Source organism: Prionailurus bengalensis, chromosome B3 (genome assembly GCF_016509475.1).
Source record: "Prionailurus bengalensis isolate Pbe53 chromosome B3, Fcat_Pben_1.1_paternal_pri, whole genome shotgun sequence".
Classification (NCBI taxonomy): Eukaryota; Metazoa; Chordata; class Mammalia; order Carnivora; family Felidae; genus Prionailurus; species Prionailurus bengalensis.
Genome location: NC_057355.1, coordinates 137,748,253 through 137,768,199, shown reverse-complemented (window position 1 = coordinate 137,768,199; position 19,947 = coordinate 137,748,253). Strand labels below are relative to the sequence as shown.

At 38.3% G+C, this 19,947-nt stretch overlaps 1 protein-coding gene across 5 annotated transcripts in view; it reads right to left on the bottom strand.

Moving 5' to 3' along the window:
* PPP4R4 (protein phosphatase 4 regulatory subunit 4) overlaps positions 1–19,947 on the bottom strand; it is a 103,782-nt gene that overhangs the window by 54,503 nt on the left and 29,332 nt on the right. For 3 of the 5 annotated variants that reach the window (XM_043556927.1, XM_043556928.1, XM_043556929.1), the window contains exon 3: positions 13,491–13,593. The exons of the other annotated variants lie outside the window; for them this stretch is intronic. In XM_043556927.1, the coding sequence (XP_043412862.1) occupies positions 13,491–13,593 (103 nt within the window). The remainder of the gene's footprint in view (positions 1–13,490; positions 13,594–19,947) is intronic. 5 annotated transcript variants of the gene reach the window in all.

The window sequence follows — 19,947 nt, the reverse complement described above, 5'->3', positions numbered from 1 at the left end:
ATAATCCTCATCAGCTCTCCTGATGGGGAGAATTTACAAAACCGGACAAAATACAAAAGTCATCTGTGTAAGAGCATATGGAAACTAACAAGGCTACACATCCAAAACTAAATAATTACCCATCCATGATCTAAGAGACAAAGGCATTCCAGAAAGGTAAGCATGTAATCTGGGGCCTCTTTTTCCTCTGAGGCCATCTGCTAATTCTAGAAAAGACTCCTGAGAGGCTGACAGCTTAAGTGACTTTTTTTTGACAGTCTTGCAGAGGGTCCCCAGTAAGACCCCTGGGACAGGATAAGGGTGATCCTGAAGCCGACTGGCTTTTGCCAGAGGAGCAGCCCGGCTTCACAACATCCAGCACCTGAAACTGGATTAACTGAGGCTTTACTGCCAATGCAGTTAAGTGGCTCCCAGAAGAAGAGACCACCCTAAGGCTCAATCTATTTCTACAAATAATTTATCAGATACAAGGTCAAACATACAATCAATAATATGCAGGCACACGAAGGGATAAGAAATTACGAGTGAGATCCAGCAGAAGCAATATAAAACAGAAGTGCACCACGCTCCGGGTTTTGGTGTGATCGGATGCATACCTGGTTCAAGGGGACATGGTAGATTTTCAAAAAAAGATTAGAAATTCCAGACCAGAAAAGTAGGATAATCAAAATCAGATTACGTGGGGAAACAGGTTTAAAAAGATTAGGGTGGAAAGCCGCCACCACCGGGCAAATGCACCCAAGGTCAGTTAGCAAGACACACTGCAATGAGATCACGAGTAACTTGTATCACCTGCAGGAAATTCCTTTCCATCTGGTGCCAATATGCTATTGAGCTTTGATCACAAACTCCACTTGCCCCCCCCCCCCACCCAGACCCTTTGCTTCTTACACAAGTTAACAATTACTGTCTGATTGGTTTCTCCACGTTCACCACGTGTGTAAGATCCTGAGAGCTCAATAAATATGGAGAAGAAACCCCTGTTCAGGGCTCTTGTCTCCTCCCGGACATTAGCCTCTCTAGTATTCAATTCTGCATTCACTCTCTTGCTGGACAAGAGGAAACTCCGCACTCTTGGTCTGCGGCAAGATTAGACATAAATGAATCGGTAAACTGTAATATGATCAGGATAAATCACTCAAAATGAGTCACAAAGAGAAAATAAGGGAAGACATAGAAGATTAGACATTAAAAGGTCTAATATATGTGAAATTAGAGTCCTAGAAGAAAAACAGAGGATCAGGAAGAAGCACATTAGAAAAATATCTGAAAAGATAATGGTCAGGGTTTTTTAATGCAAATATTCTGACAAGTGTATAGCCTTATTTGTATGTATCTAGTGACTAATGATACTAAGCATCTTTTCTTATGCATACTGGCCATCCACAAATCTTCTTTAGTGAAACAGCTGGTCAAATTGTTGCCCATTTCTTAAAATTGTTTTTTTTCTCCCTTATTCTTGAGTTTGGAGACCTGTTTACATATTCTGAATGCATGTCCTTCATCATATATGTGATCCACGAGTATTTTCTCCCATTCTAGGTCTTCTCTTTTCATTCTCTAACAGTGTCTTCTGAAGAGCTAAAGCTTAAAATTTTCATGAGGTCAAATACCAATTTTTTTTCTTCTATGGATCATGCCTTGGTGTCATATGTTAGAAACCTATGACCCAAGGTCACAAAGATTTTCTCATTTTCTTCTAGAAGTTTTATAATTTTAGTTTTTAACAGGTTTACAATCTATTTTGAGTTAATTTTTGTGTATGGTATGAAGTATGGACTTTTTTCCCAATTAACCCAGTACAATTTGTTGAAAAGACTATCCTCTCTACACAGAACTGCCTTTGCTCTTATGCTGAAATCAACCGGCAATGTATATAAAGGACTTATTTTTCCTCTGTATATGTCCCACTGATTTGTCTTTATATAAATATGACATAGTCTTGGGGCGCCTGGGTGGCGCAGTCGGTTAAGCGTCCGACTTCAGCCAGGTCACGATCTCGCGGTCCGGGAGTTCGAGCCCCGCATCGGGCTCTGGGCTGACAGCTCAGAGCCTGGAGCCTGTTTCCGATTCTGTGTCTCCCTCTCTCTCTGCCCCTCCCCCGTTCATGCTCTGTCTCTCTCTGTCCCAAAATAAATAAAAAATGTTGAAAAAAAATTAAAAAAAAAAAATAAATATGACATAGTCTTAATTGCTGCAGCTGTATATTAGGTCTCAAAATCAGGTAGCAAAAAATCCTCCAACTTTGCTTTTCTTTTTCAAAGTTGTTTTGGCTATTTTTGGTCTTTTATATTTTCATATGAATCTTAGAATTAGCTGGTCATTTCCTATCAAAAATAAAGGAACAAAAACAAAAACCTAACATGGTGGAATTTTTATTATTTTACATTGAATATATAGATTGATATGGAAAGAACTGACATCGTAACAGTATAGAGTCTTCTGATCCATGAACATGGTATACCTTTGCATTCACTTAGTTCTCATATTATTTCTCTCAGCAATGTTCTACAGTTTTCAGTATACAGACCTTACATATCATTTATCAGATTGAACCCCAAGAATTACATATTTCAATGCTACTGTGATAGTTTAAGAAAAATTTCAATGTCCAATTGTTTGCTAATATAGAAATACAATTGACTTGTATATTGATCTTATATTCTCCAGACTTTCTATATTTACTTAGTAGTTCCATTATTTTTCTTATGTAGATTCCAGCATAGATAATAATGTTATCTGACAAAAAAAAAAAAAAACCACAATTACTTATTTCCTTCTCTGCAAGTGAATGCCTTTCGTTAATTTTGTTGCCATACTGCATTGGCTAAAACGTTCAGTATAATGCTGAACAAGGTGGTATCAGTGGACACTCTTGGCTTGTTCCTGAACTTAGGGGAAAGCATTCAGTCTTTCACCTTTAAGTATAATGTTACCTATGTGTTTTTCAAAGGAAGCTCCTCTCTAAGTTTGCTAAGTTTTGCTAAGCTTCATTTTGTTTTTCAGGAATGACTGTTAAGCTTTTGTCAAATATTTTTCCTAAATCTACGGAGATGATGAAAAGGTAGTGTTACTTTTTTTCTTTTTCCTTTTTTTTAGTTTGTTGATAGGGTAACTCACATGGATTCGTTTTTAAATGTTTAACAAACCCTAAATTCCTGAAATAAACTCCAACTGGTCATGATGGATTATCCTTTTTTATATGTTGCTTGATTTGATTTACTGGTTTTCAGAAGATGTTTTCATGTGAGCTCATGAGGGATATGCATCTGTACTTGTTTGTTTTGTAATGTCTGTGTCTCATTCGGGTATCAGGGTGATGCTGGCCTCATAAGATGACTTGTTCTTACTTCCTCTATTTTCTAAATGAATCTGTGTGGAATTGTTATTTCATTTACATTTACCCTAATTTTTACCATTTCTGGTACTCTATTTCTTCATGTAAACCCAATGTCCATCTCTTATCACATCATTTCTGCCTCAAATATCTCCCTTAGCATTTCTTGTAAAATAAGTCTGGTACAAAGAATCCTTTCAATTTCTCTTTGCCTAAATAGTATTTTGCTTTCATCCTTGAAAGGTATTTTCACGGGGTACAGATTTCTTATTGACATTTTTTTTCTTGCTTTTAGTACTTCTAACACTCCATTGTCCCCTAATCTGCACTATTTCTGGCCAGAAGTCTGCTTTACTCTCACCTTTGTTCCTCTGTTTGTAATGTTTCTTCCATCTCTGGCTGCTCCCGAGATTGTTATGTTTTACTTTCAGCAGTTTGATCGCAATGCGCCTGGTGGTGGTGATGGTGGTGGTAGAGTGTGTGTTTATCCAGCTTCAGGTTCTCTGGGCTTTTGGATCTTTGGTTTGTTGTTTATTAACTTCAGAAACGTCTTGACTATTATTTCTTCAAATAGTTCTTCTTTTCTCATTCTGAGACTCCAATTGCACATATATTAGACCACCTGACATTGTCTCAAAGCCATGTGATGCTCTCTCCTGTTTTGTTTTGTTTTTTCTACTTGGTTCTATCTTTGTGTTTCAGTTTGGATAATTTCTACCTTCAAGTTCACTGATTCTTTCCCCATCTGTGTCCAAACTGCTGATGAGCCCATCAAAGGAATGCTTCATCTCTGATGTTATCTTTTTTTAAAAAAATAAAGATTTTAAAGTAATCTCTACACCCAACATGGGGCTCGAACTCACAACCTCAAGATCAGGAGTCACGTGCTCAACCGACTAAGCCAGCCAGGTGCCCCATCATCCTTTTAATTTTTTTTTCAACGTTTTTTATTTATTTTTTGGGACAGAGAGAGACAGAACATGAACGGGCGAGGGGCAGAGAGAGAGGGAGACACAGAATCGGAAACAGGCTCCAGGCTCCGAGCCATCAGCCCAGAGCCCGACGCGGGGCTCGAACTCACGGACCGCGAGATCGTGACCTGGCTGAAGTCGGACGCCTAACCGACTGCGCCACCCAGGCGCCCCTTATTTCTAGCATTTCCAGTTGATCATTTTATAGCTTCCATCTCTGCTGAAATTCTCTGTGTGTCCATGCAGATAGCCTGAGGCAATGGGCAGTGTTGCGTTCCCGTTCCCTTCCCCAAGCAGCAGCCATTCATCACCGCACTGGCATCAGCAAGGGAGAGTCTCTCCAATCTCCCGTCCTGACCCCTAAGGCAAGGAGGCTTGTGGAAAAGAGACTGCAAGTGGGTGCAAAGTTCCCTTGTGTCTGGAGCTCCAAGTTATTCTAACCTGATATGCTGCCCACGCTCAACCTTTCAAAACCTGTCACAATTTCAGCTGATTTTTTTTTTCTAACAACCTTATGTGGTGGTCACTTCCTCTATAGTCAGTCAAAAGTCAGTGTCCCTGTGTCCCATCTTTTCTCAGAGGAGCTGCTGCTCTTCTGAATGTGGTTTTCTTGGTTGCCTTGTGACCACTTTCGACAGCCTCAAAAGAACTGGTGACTGAATGGACTCTGTGACTAAGCTATTGCTGTTGGACAGGAGTGATGCTTTCTTGCACACTTCCACACCCTAAGTACAAGTGGAACTGATGGCTTTTGTGTTTGAGCCCTGAGTAGTCCTTCCTCTCTTATAAGCTTACCTAAATATTTAAATGAATGCTTGCTGTACTTTAGAGTTTCTAGATGTTCTGATTTGAGAAATTTCTAGGATATTTAGTTCATCACTGCCAAAAGGTTACTTAATCCATAAAGCTTTACATCAAAGATGACACACCTTTATTACAGTATAGTATGGAAATACCTGCCTTGTTTTATAATTTTGCAAGGACTGTAAACAAAAATGTCTATACATGATCCTTCATATCACTCAAATGCCTTACATCAGAAACAATATCCAAGTAGTAACAGAGGTTGCACTATCACAGAAATAAAGGATCTTCTAATTAAGAATTTCAAAAGTTCTGGCTGATTTTTATGGTAGGGTAAAAATAACAAATGAATGACTAAGAAGCACATGGGAGAACACTGGGTCTCCAACAGAATTCACTGAAAGGAAATATCTTCAGGTATTCGGAATATTAGCTAATATAACATTTTATGCATGCCCAGAAAAACTATGTACTCGGTAAATGTTTCCACTGAATTTAATTATTGTAAAATAATTAATGATGTTAACCTGTTTTGTCTGTAAGCATAAGTAGATAAAAAGACATAACATAAATATTATTTTCAAAATGCATATGGGTCAATGTACTTTTATTTTTGAACTACAAACCACAGAAGAAAAAGTAATTTGTATCATGTTCATGTTCCCTAATTCCTTTAGTTAATATTGCCTCTTTTTTTTTCTTTCTTTTTTTTTAGCGAATTAGAAAAAATATTATATAATTTTATGCTTCCTAGCCCATAAAACCTCCTAGGTAGGTCAATCCTAACCCTTATGGGTTGTTTTTCATCAGCTTCCATTACAGGAATTATTTCATTTTCTTTCTTCACATTAGAGTGTCCCTAAATCCTTAGCCTGTCAATAGAGTACTAACAGTGGGCTTTGTAGGACCTGTACGGTATCTGGAACACCATGTTCTGATTATTTATAAACGTGTTGCTTGCACAAAATCCTTTTGCTTTTCTCAGGAGGGAACTTTTAACTTATCTCAGAAAACATGACCTACAGTGAGGAAGACCCGTACTTTTGCTTTCGAGCTGCAAATGAAAGAAAAAAGTAACTTGTATCATCTGTTTATCCTCTTTAATACCTTTAGTTAAGACTCTCTCTTTTTCTTGGTGGACTGTACAAATAAGTTATGTAATTTCATGCTTCCTAGAGACCTCCCAACAAAATATTCATAGTCATACGTTGACTCTTTTAAGCCTGCATTTTCTCAACTGTGAAATGACAATAAATATACCATGTAGAGTTGTTATAAGACGTTTAAAAGGATGTGTCTAAAGTATTAAGCACAGTGCCTGGCCCACAGAAAGTGTTCCTTCTAATTATCATTGGCTATCCACACATCTGTACCTCCTGAAATAAGACTTGAAAAGGAAGTAAAGCTAAGCTTTTTTTTTTTTTAATGTTCATTTATTTTTGAAAGAGACAGGGACAGAATGTGAGTGGGTTGGGGGCAGAGAGAGAGGGAGACACAGAATCCGAAGCAGGCTCCAGGCTCTGAGCTGTCAGCACAGAGCCCGATGTGGAGCTCGAACTCACGAGCTGTGAGATCATGACCTGAGCCGAAGTCGGACGCTCAACCGACTGAGCCACCCAGGGACCCCAGGAAAGCTAAGCTTTTTATTCACATACATCTATATTTACACAGAAAAGGTTTATTTAAAATTTTGAAAATGAAATCTTTTTTTTTTTTTTTTTTACATCTACCTATATTCAGGGGCACCTGGGTGGCTCGGTCGGTTAAGCATCCAACTTCGGCTCTGGTCATGATTTCACAGTTCCTGAGTTTGAGCCCCACGTCGGGCTCTGTGCTGACAGCTCGGAGCCTGGAGCCTGCTTCAGATTCTGTGTCCCCTCTCTGTCTGCCCCTACCCCACTCGTGCTCTGTCTCTCTCCTTCAAAAATAAATAAACATTAAAACAAAATTTAAATCTACCTATATTCAGTAGATATAAAATAATAATCACATTGGCAAAAACTTGTATTTTTTCTATTATTTCCATTAATGAAAATAATGTCATGTAAAATAACAGTAAAACTGATAAATCTTTCGAGAATCAGACTGGTAGACCACATCTGCTAATCGCAAATGACTAAATTTCATACTGATCAATTACGTCTTTTTTTATCCTTTCATTACTATGCAGCTCTCTCCCACTCCCCCAAAAAAGCTCTCTCCAGGACCACAAAGCAGCATCATACCATTCCACTGACAGTCTGTTTTTACTTCTCATCCAAGAATGCCATCAGTGGATCAGGCCAATATATCATTGGTCTTTCAGGCAGGCACTTACAGTCTCCGAATATGAAGTTCAATCAATGCTCATTTTTAAATCACTGTTGGGTGCCTAATAGTTTGCCAAGCACTGTTGCAGGTTCTGGGGGTACCATGATAAATCAGACTGTCAAAGTTTCCACCCTTAAAGGAAGAAAGAGAAAAGAAAGGCAGGTGATGAGTTCAGAAAGCTAGATGGGATCGGGGCGCCTGGGTGGCTCAGTCGGTTAAGCGTCCGACTTCGGCTCAGGTCATGATCTCGCGGTCCGTGAGTTCGAGCCCCGCGTCGGGCTCTGTGCTGACAGCTCAGAGCCTGGAGCCTGTTTCCGATTCTGTGTCTCCCTCTCTCTCTGACCCTCCCCCATTCACGCTCTGTCTCTCCCTGTCTCAAAAATAAATAAACGTTAAAAAAATAAAAAAGAAAAGGAAGAAAGAAAAGAAAGCTAGACGGGATCACTTTATGGAATGGTAAGGAGTTTTATTCTAACCTGAAGTGAGAAGTTACTTTTATTAGTTTCTTGTGGCTGCTGTAATAAATTACAACAAACTGGGTGGGATAAAACAACAGAACTGTATTCTCTCACAGTTCTGAAGGCCAAAGGTCCTAAATCAGTGTTATTTAACCAGAATCAAAATGTTGGCAAGGCCACGCTCCTTCTGGAGGCACTAGGGTAGAATCCATTCCTTGCCTCTTCCAGCTTCCGGTAGTTGCCAGTATTCCTTGGCTTGTGGCCACATCACTCCAGTCTCCACCTCCTTCACATGGCCTTCTGCGTGTCTGGGTCAAATCCACCTCTGCTTTCCTCTTATAAGGATACATGTGACGACATTTAGGACCTACCCAGATAATCCAGGATAATGTCCCTATCTCAAGATGCTTAACTACATCTGCAAAAACTCTTTTTCCAAATAAGAGAACATTTTTAGGTCCCGGGGATTCGGACCTGATCTCTTTGGGAGGCTGTATTCTGCCTACCACACCCTTAAGCAATTTTCATGCAAGAAGATATGATTGATGCTTTGAAAAGATCTCTCTAAAGAAAAAAAAATAACTATGTCAGATGATGGATGTATTAATTAACTTGACTGTGGTAATCATTTCTCAATGTACACATATATTAAATCATTTACGTTGGTACACTGTATATATAATTCTGTTTGTCAAAAAAAAGTTGTAGATTGTTCCCAGAATAAATAAATAAATAAATAAATAACCTCTATGGCTGAGTGGGCTGGGGGTGGGCAAAGTAGAAACAATAGGTCCAGCAAGGAGGCTGATGTGTAACCAGATGAGAGCGGACTGAGGCTTGAGAAGTAAAATTATATATTATATACCTGCTGCAATCATGATAAGCTAATGAGAAGGTTGTGTAATAGTTAAGAGGGGGGACTCGGCAGCCAGACTTCCTGTTCAAACCCAATTATGCCACGTGCTAGCTCTGTGACCTTCGGCAAGTTAGTCAAGTAAGGTGTTTCCTCTTCTATCAAGTGATCCTTATAGAATTGCTAGGAGTCATCAAAAAACTAAAAATGCACAAAGTGTTGACAGAGTACAGTGCCTGACACGCAGTAAGACTTCAGCAAATGTTAGCCATACTTATTTTTATTCGTTCCTGATATTGCACGTTTTCTAATATATAATTTTATGCAGTAGATTTTTGGGTCCCCAAATGAGTGGAAAAACAAAAGAATTCAATAACTCAACAGGCAGAGGCATTTTTTACAATTCATTATAAAAAGAGTCACTAGTAATTAGCCCATGTAATTATTATTATATGGGGTAATTACATCACTACCACTTTAATTTTATAGAGGACCAGAGCATTTTAGAAATGTATCCTAACAATCAAATTCTTTCACTTCTAGCTAACCAGAAGTTTAAGTCAAATATTGAAATCTCACATTTAAATAGATCCCAATTTATTGTGGGAAAGACTTAATCAATAAAGACCACAGACAAAAATTACTGGTTTTCAAAAGATGATACCCTAGGAATGAAGGCGTATAACGTGAATATATTGTAACAACTGTATTTAAAAGTGTCTCCAATCTAGGAAATTTAAGTTGGAGGTCGAAATACTCTTTCTTTCTGGATTCTTACTTAAATTTAACCTTGAGGGGTGCCTGGGTGGCTCAGTCGGTTAAGCATCTGCCTCTTGGTTTTTCAGCTCAGGTCACGATCCCCCCAGCTTTGTGGGTTCGAGCCCCACTGACAGTGCAGAGCCTGCTTAGGATTCTCTCTCCTCCTCTTTCTGCCCCTCCCCCACTCACACTGTCTCAGTCTCTCTCAAAATAAACATACATCCCTACATAAATACATACATACATATATACATACATAAATTTAACCTTGAGATAAATAACCTCATAGCAGTATCATTTGTTGTACGCTTTGGATAAAATTTACAAAGTGAACTGTAAAAATACTACAGATCAGCTCAATTCAAATCTGATTGTACTTCTACCATTTTTAACCTACCTTCATCCCTAAGACAGTGAAAAGAGCAATTATTTTAAAAACTATTTTGCAGGGGCGCCTGGGTGGCGCAGTCGGTTGGGCGTCCGACTTCAGCCGGGTCACGATCTCGCGGTCCGTGAGTTCGAGCCCCGCGTCAGGCTCTGGGCTGATGGCTCGGAGCCTGGAGCCTGTTTCCCATTCTGTGTCTCCCTCTCTCTCTGCCCCTCCCCTGTTCATGCTCTGTCTCTCTCTGTCCCCAAAAGAAATAAACGTTGAGAAAAAAAAAAAAAAAATTTTAAAAACTATTTTGCAGTGAATATATTATTGTAAGGAGGAAATGCAAATGCAATACAACAAAAAGAAATAAAAATATCACTGGTAAAATGTTGTATTAAAGAAGACCAGAGAAATCTTCATTATCACTGTATCTGATGCTCTTTATGGTAAAGATAAGGTAAAGGGGGAGCTCTAAAAGTTTATACTATTTGTCGCAAACGTGCTAACAATCTCAGGAATGATTAGTTTCTTACACAGAATATTTATTGTACTTATCTTTAAATTCTCTAAAAGTAAGTCATTCATAGATTAATATTAGTAAGTATGTAAATGACTCTTCCCTGTGGATTTAATGAACGACCGACCGAGATACGCAAACCCAGCAGAACCACACAGATGCTCAAGCCAGAAATCCGGAAGGTATCTCTCACTTCCCACACCCAACTCGTTAGGAAGTTCTGTTCTGTTCATTCTACCTAAATCATTGTGTCTCAAGCACAGCCACTACTCTCCTCTGTCCCAGCTAGCTGGCCTAATCCAAGCCACCTTCACCTATCATGAGGACCAGTGCTATACTGTCCTCGTTCTCCCGCTCCAAGCCACTCTCCACACGATTATCAAAATGATCACTGTGAAATGTAAATGGGACAAGCCACCGCTCTGCTCAATGGCCTTCCACTGTCCCGAGGAAGAACAGCCCTTACGCGCTCGGTCGCTGACCGTCTCTCTAACCTCTTTTCAAGTCACACCCCACCATCACCCACTGCCTTCCAACCACACGTGCCTCTTCCAGCCCCAACCAGTTCCTTCATCTTAGGGCCATCTGCTGCCTCTTCTGCCTGGACCACTCATTCCTGCCTCTTCAAATGGCTGCTTCTTCCGATCCCCTTGGTTTTCAGCTCCTCAAAGAGGCTTTCTTTGACCTCCCAATCCTGTCTCCCTTTACCCTGTTTTTCATAGTCACTTACTTGTTTAATGTCTGTTTCCCCCCACTCTGGACTGTAACTTCCTTGAGGGCGAGTTCTCTGTTTTGCTCACCTCCATTTTCTCAGGCCTTAGAACAGTGCCTGGCACATGGGAGGGACTCGGGAGATACTCGGGAATGAATGAATGCCATTATTACTAATTATTATTAGTAGTAATATTATTATTATTATTATTATTATTGCTCTCATAAAGCCCAATATGCTTAATTCTTCACTAGTTTTACATAAAGTCAGGATCACACTATTAAATAGTCTCCTATGATTGTTCTTTAATTGTTCTCCAGAGTCTTTAGGCCCTTCTGACATAGAATCTAATCTGGGACTGTCCACCACCCTTTTGGTATCTTTTTTAGGACAAAACAGGATAAATGAGAGTCCTAAATAAATGGCCACTTGTTGACTAACGAAATGAGTGAACGGGAGCCTGCGTGGCTCAGTCGGTTAAGCGTCTGGCTCTTGATTCCGGCTTGGGTCACGATCTTGCAGTCATGAGACTGAGCCCCACGTTGGGTGCAGAGCCTGCTTGGGATCCTCTCTCTCTCTCTCTCTCTCTCTCTCTCTCTCTCTCTCTCTCCCTCTCTCTCTCTCTCTCTCTCTCTCTCTCATTCTCTCTGCCCCTCCCCTCCTCCCTCAAAAGAAATAAACATTTTTTTTTAAATAAAATCAGCACTAAATAAAGGCTTTCTTATTTCTTAGTACACATTCATTAGTATACATTTTCTTTATATCCATTTATTCAGTTAACCTTCTATATTATGGATTAACTTTAATTACCTTAAAAGCTTATTATAATCTTACCTTCTATAACTCAGTTATATAGTTTTAGCAGATTTGATTCTTTGTATAAATACACTGTATATATGAGTGTGCGACATTTTTTGTGCAGTCCCACGAAATTAAGACTTTTCAGGAGTTACTACTTGACTTTACTGTGAACTCATTAACAAAAGTATTTTTTCCAAAATAATTTAGAGACCTCTAAAGGTCACTATTCTCTACCCTTCATCTTTTATTCTTGCTTTATGAAACCGTGAATGCTCAGTATGCTGTCCGTGAACCAGATTTAGCATGCTCAACACAGAGTGAATTGGATGCTCGATATTTTTAGCTTTAAATCTAATTGACTTACCTACAATAATCTCTTAGTCAAGGCCCCCTAACCACCCGATCCCTTCTACCATAGTTTAGTTGCCACCTCCAGGTGTAATGCTAAGAAGCTTAGGTAGTTACTGTCACTGAAATTGAATGTGAAATTAAACTGGGATGGTGCAGACTTGATTCCACTGAAATTACAGCATGATTCTGGGGAAAATTGCTATGGAAAAGTCTGATTCATTTTTGAATCACATGCAAAACCAAAATAAGCATTTTCTCAATTCACCACTGTACCCAGAAAAAAAATTCATATTGCCTGCACAGAAATGTGGGCATCTTGTAAAAATAACATGCTATATCCCTGACCTAAATCACAGCAACTAGAACCACGTTATATATGCCTAAGAATAAAATTCAAGAATACACTAATAACCGCAGTATTTTAAATACATATAAATTAATTACAAAATTACAAACAAGTTATAAACCAAACAGAAAGCCAAAGTATACAAAAGTCACTATTAGCAACCATAGTCCCCATTGGTATATAACCTCCCTGACCCCATGAATAGATAAGCTCCCTGAGGACATACAGGCTGTTGTCTGTTTTGCTCATTCCGGTTCTTACAGATAAGAACAACACTTTGCACACAGCTACAGATAAATAACAAATACTATGCATCAAATATTTAATATTACATATTAATAATCAATAGATATTAGAGAAAAGAATGTTCTGATCAAAGATTTTTGTTTAAAGCAGGAAAACTTTTTTCTGAAGGAATATAGGAAGCAGTAAGTATAAAACTAAAAATGTGATGGCCACAATTCAATCTTTATTTGGTGATTCTGCAGAAGTCACCAGAAGGTAATTATTAGGAATAATAGTTAAATGACATTTTCAGTGTTGTAGGAATACTATGAATATAAATTTAAGTCAACAGAATACCAAATGAGACAGCTATGATTTCATAAGACTAATTAAGGTATTTTTGAGCTACTGAAAACCTAACTTTATTAAATAAAATGTCTCTGCTGAGAAAATAACTAAGAAACATTTACAACTTAAGGTCTGTATTCCCCCGTTTTCATCAGTTAATTTCCCTAAACATTGTCGTCATAATTCAAAACGTGTATATTAATGCGTCCTCCACTCCGCGATCAGGCACAAAAGATCAGCCATCCAAAGCTCTGAGATTCCCTGACAACGACAACTGTGCTACTGGAAAAATGGTAAATTCGAATCTTATTTTGTACCAACTTACTCTAACTTTCGGCAAGACTCTCCGAAGTGTCTCGGCAGGATTCTGTCGCGCCAAAAATGGAAGATTTGCAATCACACTTGTTCCTTGGATATCTTGACCAGCACTTACAAAGAAAACACAGATTCAAAATTTGTAATTACAAGCCAAATGCCTGGGTTACAACCGTAAAAGGCAGGGATTAATCTGCTTTTCATGATAGACACTCAGACATTTGACAAAGTTTTAAACTTGAAACACAGCATTTAGTTATAAAAGTCAAACCAGACCGAAATTTCATTAAGCAAATCTTATAACAAACGCATGAAGATATTAATCACGCTTATGCTAAAACGCGATTCTCTCTCTACATACATGTCTTAAATCTAAAAGTCTTGAGGCAATTTTTAAATACTTACTTTAAAATTCTACCTCATTTTTCCCTGTGATCTGCCAGTTTACTTTCTAAAAAAAATACAGAGATGTAAATTTTCACCATGGTTAAGTATTAACCGTAACCAGAGCAGGGATAGCAACAAAATAGACTACTGCAGATTCACACAACTTTTTTCCGGCACAGTGAAGTCACTGTTGCACTAGGCTGACACTAAGAGTTGCCAGAAACTTCTGAAAGATATATTCAGTTTCCTTAAAAGTCAGTGAGATGTATTTATACAGTACCTTTTAGATATAACATTCATTAGGTCACTAAGCCTTTACCAAAATAATCTCAGTGACACTCCACGGGCCTAACTAGCTTGTTAAGGGTGTTCAGATTCTTCTGAAAAACAATTTCCGTGCAGAAAAGTCTTTGTTTTTAAAGCATTAGCTACGCAACATGTGCATGTACCTGAAATATGCATTAAAAAGATACTAGTAAATGCGGCATCACCTCATATGGAAATGCCCCTTTTTCTTACCCGATACCAACTGACGTGTTAATTAATTGCTGATGCCATGATATTCATGTTAATTGAAATGATTTTTACTTATCTCTTCAAACAGAACTTTTTTGATTATCTGTAAGACCTCAACATGGTTTCTTAAAGGACTTCTTACAGCATTATATTTATGGGCTGCCAAGTTTAATAAGTTCTGTTAAGAAGAAGCATATTCTGATTCTACCCGGAGCTGCCCCATTGTGAAGAATAGCTTTCCCCCTGTAGCAATATGGGAGTGAAATATAGGTCAGCACAATCCTTTCACTATCCTTGACGCTCTCAAAGTGAATACTTTAAAAGACAAAAAACCAAAAAGGAAATGAGTAGCGAGTGAAATGGGGGACCTAGGCCAAGATGAGAAGATCAAAAAAGGGAAATTAAAGTTGCATATACTACAGGTGCCCCTTGAACAACATGAGGGCTAGGAGTGCCCTCCCCCAACACAGTCAAAAATCGGCATATAACTTTGACTCCCCCAAAACATAACTACTATTGGCTGGAAGCCTTACCAATAACATAAATAGTTGATAAACATATATTTTGTATATATATTATATACTATAATCTTATAATTAAGCTAGAGAAAATAAAATATTCTTCATAAACTCATAAGGAAGAGATAAATACATTCACAGTACTGTAAGGTATGTACTGAAAAAATTTTGCATATAAGCGGGCCTGTGCAGTTCAAACTCGTGTTGTTCAAGGATCAACTGTACTTCTAGTGGGTCAAGTGGTGGCCTTCCATAAGACATGTCTGCAGCCTAAGCCTGGAACCTGTGAATGTTATCTTAATTTGAAAAAGGATCTTGAGACCAAGAGACCATCCTGGATGATCCAACTAGGCCATAACCCCAATAACAATTGTCCTTAAAAGACACACTCAGAGAAGACAGAACAGGAGAAAGAAATCTGATCACAGAACAGAGACGGGAACAATGCCACCACAAGTCAGGGGATACCAACAACCCCCAGAAGCTGGAAGAGGCAAACAACAGATTCTCCTTAAAGCCCCACTGACACCCACATTTCAACTTGGTGATAGTGATTTCAGACTTCTGGCCTCCAAACCCATGAGAGACTAAATCTCTGTTGGTTTTTTGTTTGTTTGTTTGTTTGTTTAATTTTTTTTAACTTTTTTTTCAGATGCAAAAACTTTTTTAAGTTTATTTATTTATTTTGAGAGAGAGAGAGAGAGAGAGAGAGAGAGTGCATGAGTGAGGGAAGGGCAGAAAGAGAGGGAAGAGAGAATCCCAAGCATACTCCATGGTCAGCACATAGCCCAATGCAGGGCTTGATCTCACGGGCAGTGAGATCATGACCTGAGCTGACATCAAAGTTGGACGCTTACTATCAACAATAGCCAAATTATGGAAAGAGCTCAAATGTCCATCAACTGAAGAATGGATAAAGAAGATGTGGTATATATATAAAGGAATACAACTTGGCAATGAGAAAGAATGAAATCCTGCCATTTGCAACAACGTGGATGGAACTGAAGGATATTATGCTAAGTGAAATAAGTCAGCGAAAGACAGATATCATATGTTTTCATTCATATGTGGAATTCAAGAAACTTAACAGAAGACCATGGGGGAACGGAAGGGGAAAAAATAGTTTCAAACAGAGAGGGAGGCAAACCATAAGAGACTCTTAAATACAGAGAATAAACTGAGGGTTGGTGGTGGGGGGGGGTGACATGAAGAGGGTAAAATGGGTGATGAGCATTGAGGAGGACACTTGTTGGGATGAGCACTAGATTGTTCTAGGTGAGCGACGAATCATGGGACTCTACTCCCAAAGACAAGAGCACACTATATACACTGTATGTTAGCTAACTTGACAATAAATTATACTTAAAAAAAAAAAGAGTTGGACACTTCACTGACTGAGCCACCCAGGTGCCCCTCAGATTCAAAAATTCTTAACAAAATATTAGGAAACAAAATACAGTAACATGCAAAAGGAGAAATTATAAACCATGATCAAATGGGTTTTACTCCAGGGATGCGAGGCTGGTTCATTATCCAAAATCAGTGTAATCTATTATGGGTTAAAGAAGAACAATATGCATGATCATATCAATCAATGCAGAAAAAAACATTTGACCAAATTCAACACACGAACACTGAAATTATAAATACGTTACATTTGGAAAATGAAAAACAAAAGTATGAGTTTAACACAATTTATATCAAAAATCTAAACAAGATTTTTGGGAGACATAGACAAGATATTTCTAAAATTTATATGGAAAGGCAAAGTAACTTGAATTCTTGAAAAGACAAAAATTACACAAATGGAGAACCAGATTAGTGGTTTCCAGGGTTTGTTAAAGATGGGTATAGGGTAGGAGAGAAATGAACATAACTATACAGTGATAGAAATCTTACCTATCTTGATCATATCAATATCAGTATCCCGGTTGTGATATTGTACTATAGTTTTTCAAGATGTTCCTATGGGGGAAACCAGGTAAAGGGTATGTGGGGATCACTGTATTATTTCTTACTACAGTATATAAACCTGTAATTATCTCAAAATAAAAAGTTCTATTTTAAAAAATCAATCGATGCGACAGAATTCTTTAAACACATGAGCATCTCAAAAGATGTAGAAATCTGACAAATCTAGCATTCATTAGTGATTTAAAACTATCAGCAAACCAAAAAATCCTATGAAAGGAAGAACGCCCTTCAGATAAAGGGCATCTATGAAAAACTTACAGCTTACATCATACTCAATGGAAGAAGAATGAATGCTTTCTCCCTAATCGGGAACAAGAGAAAGATGTTCACATTACCACATTTATTCAACATTGTGTTGGAGGTTTGTGTTGAGCCACGGCAATAAGCAGTAAAAAGAAATTAAAGGCTTATGGAATGCAAAGAAAAAAGTCAAATTGGCTTTGTTCACAGACAACATGATCGTCTACAGCAAAAATAAAATTTATACGGAGATGCAAAGGATCTGAAATAATCAAAGCAAATTTGAATACAAACAAGGTTGTAGCAGAGCTAATACTATCTTATTTCACAACTTATTCTAAAGCGACAATAAACAAGATACTACGGCACTGGCATAAAGATAGTCATGTAGATCGATGAAAAAGAATAGAGTGTCCAGGAAATAGACCCAAATTGAAATAAGTGATTGATTTTTGACAAAGGTGACAAGATGATTCAATGAGGAAACTGATCATCTTCTCAACAAATGATGTTGTAACAAATGGATAACCATATGTACAGCATAATGAAACTCTCCCCAACCTGAAGAATATATAAAAAATTAACTCAACGTGGATTACAGGCTTGAATGTGAGAGCCAACACTGGGGCGCCTGGGTGGCTCGGTAGGCTGAGCGTCCGACTTCGGCTCAGGTCACGATCTCGCGGTCTGTGAGTTCCAGCCCCGCGTCGGGCTCTGTGCTGATAGCTTGGAGCCTGGAGCCTGCTTCGGATTCTGTATCTCCCTCTCTCTCTGCCCCTCCCCCTCTCGTGCTCTGTCTCTCTCTCTCTCTCTCTCTCTCTCTCTCTGTCAAAAATAAACAAACATTTTTAAAAAAAGAGCCAACGCTATAAAACTTCTAAAGGAAAACTTAGCAGAAAATCTTAGTGACCTTGGGTTTGACAAATACTTCCTAAATAGGACACAAAAGACATAAATTATAAAAGAAAAAAATAAAAAGAACTTCGTCAAAATTAACAACATTTGCTTTTCAAAGGCACTGTCACAAAAACAAAAAGGCAAGCCACAGACTGGCATAAAATACCTGCACGATATATCTCCAACCACAACTTCTACCCAGAATATACAAAGCACTCAAACTAAATAATAGTAAGAACATCCAAAACAAAACAAAAAGAACATCCAATAAAAAACAGACAAAAGGTTTCAAAACTTCACCAAAGAAACTATACAAATGGCAAACAATCACATCAAAAAGGTGCTCAACAAAACTAATCACTAGGTAAATTCAAATTACAACCACAAAAGATACCACTGCACATCCACCAGAATGACTACATTTATAAAGACTGAACATACCAAACGTCAGCAAGAGTAAGAACTCTCATCTACTACCAATGGAAATGGGAAACGGTACAACTACTTTGGGAAAGTTTGACAATCTCTTAAAAGCTTACACGTACGCCTACCAAACAACCTAGATTTTCCACTCTTAGGTATTTACACTCAAGAGAAACAAACGCATGTATTCACAGAAACACCGGAACACGAATACTTCTCACGGCTTTATTTGTAATAGACAAAAACTGAATGAAACGACCCAAATGCTCACTAAAAGGGCAGGCAGATAACCAAATTCTAACATATCTATACAGCAGAATACTATTAGCAACAAAAAGGAATGAACTATTGATACACACAACATGGATGAATTTCAAAACAATTATGCTGGATGAACGAAGCCGTGTTAAAAACAACACATACTACTGTATGATTCCATTCATATAAGATTACAGGGATTGCACATTAAACTATAGGGACAGAAAGCAGATCAGCCATTGCTCGGACAATGGGGGAAAAAATGAAGTTGGGATTACCAAGGGGCATGAGAAAAGTTTCAAGGGTGACGGACAGTTTTATCATCTTGATCATGGTGAAGATTTCATGGGCACATACCTATGACAAAACTCATCAGATTGCATTTTAAATATGTGCAGTTCTTTGCATGCTAATAATACTTCATTAAATCTGTACAAAATAAAGGATATAAATACAAAAAGACTGATAGAAGGCCACCTAGGAAGACGGCAGCAGTAGACACATAGTTTTTAAAATTTTCCTGAATTCACCATAAAAACAGAGCAACTAGGAGACTAAAATAAAAAAACTCATGCACAACAACATAACCAAGTGATAAGATTTCCCACATAAACCCAAGACACATGCACATATGGACAGCAGCTAAAACTATGAACGATTTTGAATAGCCAGTACCTAATGAGCTCAATGTGTCCATAATAATGCCTGAAAGAGCTCACCCAGTCTTATCCTTATGAGTTCTCAAAACATCTAGAACAAAGGCCCACACTGAAGAAAAATTCTAGGAAATAGAATCTGAACTCAACAAAATAGAAACAGATCACAAAGAGAAGACAAGGTCCAAATAAACGTAGAGACATGGAGCCCAGAAACCTCAGAAAGTAAGGCATCCTATTTTGAACACAAGCTAGAAATATATGAGGGAGCTCTAGAATCCTGAAATTAGAAAAACTACCCTAAGGGTAGTTCAGCGGCTTAAGCATCCAACTCTTAATTTCAGCTCAGGTCATGATCTCGAGGTCTGTGAGTTTGAACCCCGCATCAGTCTCTCTGCTGTCAGCGCAGAGCCTGCTTGGGATTCTGTCTCCCTCTCTCTCTGCCCCTCTCCCCCCAACTCTGAAAAATAAACAAACATTTAAAAAAAGACAGTGAAAGACAGACATGCCCACAAACAGCTAACTATAAACTACTATTTCTCTGCAAGCAAAAAAGAAAAAAAGAAAGAAAGAAAACATGTAAGATATGGGGGGAAAA